The 6,865-nt window shown below is 47.4% G+C and overlaps 1 protein-coding gene across 4 annotated transcripts in view; it reads right to left on the reverse strand.

Moving 5' to 3' along the window:
* The window catches only part of NRP1 (neuropilin 1), a 137,991-nt gene extending 133,118 nt beyond the window's left edge, over nt 1-4,873 (reverse strand). The window contains exons 1-2 of one of the 4 annotated variants that reach the window (XM_047865423.1): nt 4,498-4,873; nt 901-1,075 (exon numbers count right to left, since the gene is read on the reverse strand). In XM_047865423.1, coding sequence (XP_047721379.1) covers nt 901-1,075; nt 4,498-4,570 — 248 coding nt within the window. In that variant the 5' untranslated portion in view covers nt 4,571-4,873. The remainder of the gene's footprint in view (nt 1-900; nt 1,076-4,497) is intronic. The other 3 variants (XM_047865421.1, XM_047865424.1, XM_047865422.1) reach the window with 3 other exon arrangements.
* Between the last annotated feature and the right edge of the window lie 1,992 nt (nt 4,874-6,865).

The raw sequence follows: 6,865 nt of genomic DNA on the forward strand, positions 1-6,865 counted from the left end.
TAACGTGGACAAGACAGAGACAGGTGGTCTCGTGGATGTCCGGAGAGAAAAGCAAATCCTGGATCTGAGGAGACTGCTGCCTGCAATGTTAAAACACATTTTCTACACTGTGAAAAGCAAGATCCACACACTAGCTCATTCATATAAAATGAAGAGATAAAATTTAGACTGTATCTATAGTCAGGATATTTTGATAATAAGGAAATCTGGCATAAATTGATGCTTATTTACTTAACAGTAGAAGGCATTAGCAAGATGAAAGCAGATAGATGAAATAATAATTTATATTTGAGCCCCATTGTATTCATTATGCATTAACATTTTTTTTGCATTTTCCACAAGACACTTGCAATCATTAATCTACAACGAAAACCCCTCATCCAGCTTACACTATATGCCTTATTTTTATTCAATGACACTTTGCTTTTGTCATGTCAAATTCAATAAGATTCAGTCCTTAAATCACAAAATGTGTCACAGATTTGTTAAAAAATACCCAACCTCATCATCTGTTGATGCTATATATGTTAGTAACCCACAACATTAAAAAAAAATCTTAAGTGAAAGTTTGGGTTTCTAGTTCTTCCCCTTTCCAGGAACAAAAAAAAGAGAAAGAAATGTAAATATACATTTCTTAACAAAAGAGTTCTGAAACCATAAGTGTTAACAGGAAAAAAAAATTGAGAGATTATATATTTAAACATAATATGCTAGTTTGGGGAACTCAGAAATTACTAAACATAATTTAATTTCCATACCATTGATACATGATCTGGCCTAGATCAGAATCCCTCCTGGATCCATTTATATCCCATACTGTACACACAGACTTCCCCCCCTTAGGCATCCATGACCACTAGATGGTGGTGTGGTGCCCTGTTCAAATACTTTCTCACTTACTTGCAGTCTCTGTCCTCCAAATCAAAGTGAGGGTTGAAGTTGATCATAATTCTCTGGTATGGGTCAGGAGCCTGAATCAGCCATTCACATTTTTCACTTGGGTGATAAGAGTGAGGATAACCAGGAGACGTAAGGTACCCTGGGCTTTCAATTTTTATAGTATCACCACATTTATCTGTAATAAAAATAACATTTTAGTAAATCTTTCCCTGACAACCATTTAGGTATTCTAGCTTTATACAAACATTACTGGTTATTAAACATTCCACAACTCTGTAGGGGGAACTCCAAGAGGTCCCCACAGGCCCTTCAGGTGGCACTGATAGCAACCCCCCACCAAGGAACACTCTTTGATCCCAGGAAGGTTAGCACAGGAGAAAAGTAGACTGACATCTGACAGGACTCCACCCTTACCCCCACAAAGTTCCTTCCCAAGAAAAAAGGTCTTCTAGCGTTAAAAACATTAAATCCTCTCAATGGATGTTAACATGGTCCCCAGGGAGCTTCTACTAGACTTAATTATCCCCCAAGAAGTGTAATCGCATTAAGTAGCAAGTTCTGAGTGGAAGGTGACTAAAAGAAGTGATTCGACCCCTTGTGTGGCTTTTTGATGATAAGCCTGGTCTATGTCATTGATCAGTGGGGATTGTCATCCAAGATTTCGATTGGCTTAAAGCCAAACCTTTTGTGTTGTTGTTTTATCTGCCCATAAATCTAAGTGATTTTGAGTTATCTCTGCTCTGGAGATCCAGATCAACAGAGAACAAAGTGTATTTGGTGAAGCAGAAATAATTCTGCTCTACCGCTCCAAGTAAAGTTGTTCAGTCCTAGAGACTAGATCAAAGCTACTGGGCAGAAAGAAAAATAAATAGCCACCCAGCATTAATTCTAATTCCCTATATGTTGAAAAAAAAATCCTACCACACATGAGGTCTGGGTATGGTAAGCCATAGTCTCACATTCTGCGAAAGGTAAGCTTACTAGTTTTGAGCCCTCATTTAAAAAACAAAAACAAAAACCAAATGCTGAAGTGATTCACTGAGAGCCAAATAAACCAGTCACTGGGCTGCTTTATTGTTCAGCGTAGATTCTCATTGTCACTTTTTATGATGGATTTCATGCTGGAGAGTCTCAGCCTGAAATGCTGCCACATTTATTGATGCTTAATTTTAAGCAATAAAAATTGGGTGCATAAACTATGTAAGAGGAATAGGTATGAAAGCAGTGAAATATATAAGCCTATCAATCACAAATTTTCAGTAATGGTATATATAGATTTTAATATTGCATCTAATAGATTCCCTGTGGAAAGAGAATGGCATTCTTTGCTCTCAGCATGAATTTATAAATCTACAGAATTTTATTACAGGAAAACCAGGTCAAATGGAAATGAAAGATGAAGTGCACATCAAAAATGCATAAAGCTACATGCATTACAGAAATCATTTCCCATAAATTAAAAAGAAGACAATATAAATCACATTGTTTTTCTCAATTGCTAGATGTTTCTGACCCTGTTTCTTAGACTGGGGGGTACCCTTCTACTGGTTTCCTTTGCCTTGGCTTTTAAAAGCTTAAGGTTTGCCAAGAAGAAATGTTGCAACTAGAGTTCAGGATCTCAACTAATGATCATGTTGGACTCTGTTATGTGATTCTACTGAGGCTTTTCCATTATTTCAAATGTGCAGAAAACTTGGAAAGTGACCCCATCTCATTAAGTCTCCTCCAGCTCTATACAAACATCATGGCAGTGTCTGGCATCCGTAAGAGGAGTGAAATAAAACAGCACTGCTTCTAGTCACTCCACAGAGTCACTTCAGAAGACATTTAGGTAGACTCGGTACCACACCAGAGCTCTTTAATCTGTGACTTCTGAGAAAGTGACAGTGTAATAAGATAATGTGGACTGCTAGACTCCCTGGCTCTGTTAAATCTCTCTAACAGTTGATTAAGAAAGAGCAATTTCTAATGACTCTGGACCATTAGACCTAAATAAGGTTAATGAATTAATTTAGCAGACACTGGTACTTGGAGGAGGTGGACATGGCTTTAAGAGGTCTGCTGTGTTACAGAGGCATTTACTGGCTCTGGTCACTGAACGCATAGCAACATGGCTTTAACCAGGCAAGCTCACAGACTGGAGCTCAGGTTCTCAGCATTCCCCAGATTTCTGCTAAGAAAATTTAAAAATATACTATATATATATATATATATATATATATATATACACATATATATATATATCCATGGACTTCACAATCTAAAGTCTGGAAGCTATTTGCATTAGGCTACGAATCCATCCTGTGAATATCCCTACTAAGGACTTAATCTCGGGAGTTGTAGAGGGCAGAGGTTGGGTTACTGTAATTTCTAAAGTCTAACCACTTGACCTCTTTCAATTGGAGGAGAATGTTTTTCATCCCTTGCCAGCCAGATTATAGAAAGATGCCACTAACTCAGGTTCATTAATAAACTGAACTCCATATTTACAGGTGTGTGTGTGTGTGTGTGTGTGTGGCCTCTAAGCTTTTCTTTTAGAACACTGCTTGGTGGCTGTTGGGGGAAATCTATTGCTTCAATCACAAAACCTCCAAAAAGCATATTAGAGAGATTAACTCCTATCATAAAGATGTGATTTAAATTCCTCTTGGTATGAACCCCTCCACTTGTGGCCTCTTATTAAAACAATATACCACAGTAAGTAGTGGGTGTTCTTTTTTTCCTAATTACTTTGATTGAAATCTAAGCCAGACAAACGTAAATATTTGATAAATAGTTAATAATAATTGCTGAAGAATTACTGTAAAGATAATTCCATATCCTTGCCTTCACCTACTTTAAAGTGTAAGTTAAACATGCCTACAACCAGATCACATTTTAAAATACATTATTTAGTTTACAGAATACTGTTTATAACCCAGCACTCTTTCATTTACTTAGCAGTGAGTGGTGTTAGAAGCTAAGTGGAAGCTGTAGCTAGGTTAGGGATTTTCAGATATCCCGGTGTCTTACACTGTATATATCAGATTCCTTTATTGACACTATGTAACTTTCATTCATACTTCAGACAGATGAGGGGCGATATGTAAAGACAGAGGACGGAGGTCCAGCAACCCCAAAACCGCTATCTCTTGCAGGCACCCACCAGAGGAGATGGTTTCAAAGAGCTGCAAAACAACCAGGAAGTTCTCCCGGCAAAGTGTTCATTAACTTTCAACAGCCATCAGATTTTTGAAAGGGAGTCTCATCTAATTGCCTTTGGGAGGAAACATTATTAAGATAATTGGTGTGCTGATCTGGGAAGGTAGGCAGCTTTGCCTTGTAACGGAGGTAGGAAAACCCCCATAACCAAACAACCAACTTGGGGAGGGAGGCGGAGGACTTGAAATCTTCCTGCCCCGAACCGACCGTTCTTATTTTTTTATTTCTCCTCCTGGACAAAAGTTTCCTCCGCCCAGGAGGTGGCCATTCCCGGTGCATCCCGGCAGTTCCACGTGAGTCCCGTGGCTGGAGCTGGAAGCCCGAGTCCCGGCCGGACGCGGGCAGCGGGGGAGCCCGGGCGCCGCGCTGTCACACGCGCCTCCGCCTGTCACTTACCGTTTCGAAAAGCGCTGGCCGGGGCGAAGGCGACGGCGAGCGCGGCGCAGAGGAGCGGCAGCCCCCTCTCCATTCTCCCTTCGCCGGATCCCCAGGCAGACGCGGGAGAACCAGAACGTGCGGGGAAAATAGAGCAAAGCGGGGAATCTAAACAATCTGAAGAGCTTCAACTCCGCCTAGAGCCGTAAAATCCTCAGTCCGTCTTGGAGAAAGGAGAGCAGCGATGCAATGCCTTGATCCGAGAGAAATGCTTCTCTTTTTGTGTCTCAAGTCGCCTGCATCCTGTCATTTAGCTCCGGTTTCCTCTCTCTTTTCCCACACTTGTTCCTCTTCCAGGAGCCACTGCCCGGGCCATGTCTCAAAAAAAAAAAAAAAAAAAAAAAAAAAAAAAAAAAAAAAAAAAAAAGAAAAGAAAAGGAAGGGGGGCTAGACGGGGGAGGAGGGACGTAGGGAAACACACCAAAGCCAATTTCCAGAAAAAAAAAAAAAAATCCGGCTTGTTTCTGGACTCGTTGGAGCCGAGGAGCTGGCGCCCAGGGGAGGTCTGGGGTGTCTGCGCGAAGGAGAGGAGCACGCAATGAAAAGATGAGCGGGAGACAGAGGAGTTTCACCAACTGCACCCCCGCCTCCCCCACCTCCTTCGTCCTCCCCCTCCCCTTCTGGAGCCCTTCCCTCGCTTCCTCCCTCCCCTCTGCCGGCACAGGCTCGCCAGTAATTGCCTGACAGGAGACTGGAAGGAACAAGTTTCCCTCCGTGTGCTTTCCCCGTCCGTCTGTCGGTCTCTCCCGGAGGCCCTGAAGGATATCCACGGGAAGGGAGGCGTTGGGGGGTCTGCGCCCAGGGCGTGTGTGTGTGTGTGTGTGTGTGTGTGTGTGTGTGTGTGTGTGTGTTTGGAAAGAAAGCATCGAGGTCGGTGCCAGCGACTGACTGGGTCGGGCTAGCCTACCTCTGCGCGCTCGCTCAGGACCCCCGGGGGAGAGCCCGGCAGCTGGTGGAGGATCGCCGGGATCCGGCCGCGGAGGAGTGCGGCGCGCCCGGGAGCTGGCTGCAGCTTCGAGTAACTCCAAATCCCCGACCCGCGGCGGCGAGGAGCGCTGGGCCTGCCCGGTCACTCCCACTGTGCCGGCCCGAGGCCCGGGGCGAGGAGGAGCAGGGCTCCCCTGGCGCTCCGGGCCAGGACGAGGGAGACCCGGGAAAGCTAGGCTGGAGTGGGAGACGCACCACAGAGCCAGGCAAGGGTTGACAGTGTCGCTGCCACGTAAATCCGAATCAGACCACTCGAGCGGGCGAGGCTGTGCTGCAGCCGCACACGGCCTCCCTGTCCCGCAGCAGGGCGCGCTGCCGGGCGCCAGTGGTGCCCGGGTGCCCGCCGCGCACCGGGGGCTCCATTGTTAACTGAGATCTGGGGCCCTCTCCTCCGGGACAGAGGGAACGCGGGAGGGTGGGAAGTGGTGCGTCTTCAGCTAGGGGGCAGCCGTCGCCCGACCCCGCCCAGACTCTTGTCTCTCTGGAGTCCAGGTGTTCCCGGGGGTTGGCAATTAGGGGTCCAGGGGCCCCCGTTTCTGTGCCTCTGCTGGGAGAGAGAACAGTAGCGGGGTAGGAGGGCTCTTGGCAGGGCTCGCACGGTGCCCGCCCCAGGCCACAGGCAATTGTCATGCCAGTCCTCCAGCTCCTGTCCACCCCCACCTCCCGTGGCGGCGCGTCCTCACTGTGGACTGGATGCCCCCCAGTTCCATCCCCAAAGGCTTTCCCGGAACTGCTGCATAAGGCCTCTGAGGATATGGATAGCAAGAATAGGGAACAAACGTTTCGGCCACCGATCAGGCCCTTGAGAGGGTAAATGCCCTCGGACCCCCCTCCCAAAGAGTTCGTGCGGGAGGTGAAAAGGTCACTACACCTTCTGGGAATAGGCGTTCTGCACACACCCTGAAAGCAGAGCTTTATTCCTACCTGGCGCAAAGAGCTGGCAAAAGAGATTTAAGAATGTTGGCCAGGAGACTCTGGTCAAGGGTTTTGGCGGAAGAACTAGGGGCGGGCCGGGAGGAGGGCAGTCCGAGGCGCGCGGGCCCGGCAACGCGCGATGGCGCGCGCCCCTCGGGGTGCCGGCGGGCTAGTGGCCGGGCGGAGGTGCAGCCGTGGCGCCCGCATTCACCGCGCGCTCTCTCCGGGTCCAGCTTTCCTTCCCGCTGCGGGCGCGCGGGAAGCCCCAGCCTCCAAGCTGGAGACCCGGCCTCAGGGCGCCTCCTTCCCCTCACCAGTTTCCCGAGTCTTGGCTCTCGGACCCCCGGGAGGCGCTGGGTGGGGAGGTGGCGCTACGAGTCCGGGAGTCAAATGCCCGGGTTGAGCGGAAGGGACCGTGGCGGGGCCG

Source organism: Prionailurus viverrinus, chromosome B4, assembly GCF_022837055.1.
Source record: "Prionailurus viverrinus isolate Anna chromosome B4, UM_Priviv_1.0, whole genome shotgun sequence".
In the NCBI taxonomy this organism is placed as follows: domain Eukaryota; kingdom Metazoa; phylum Chordata; class Mammalia; order Carnivora; family Felidae; genus Prionailurus; species Prionailurus viverrinus.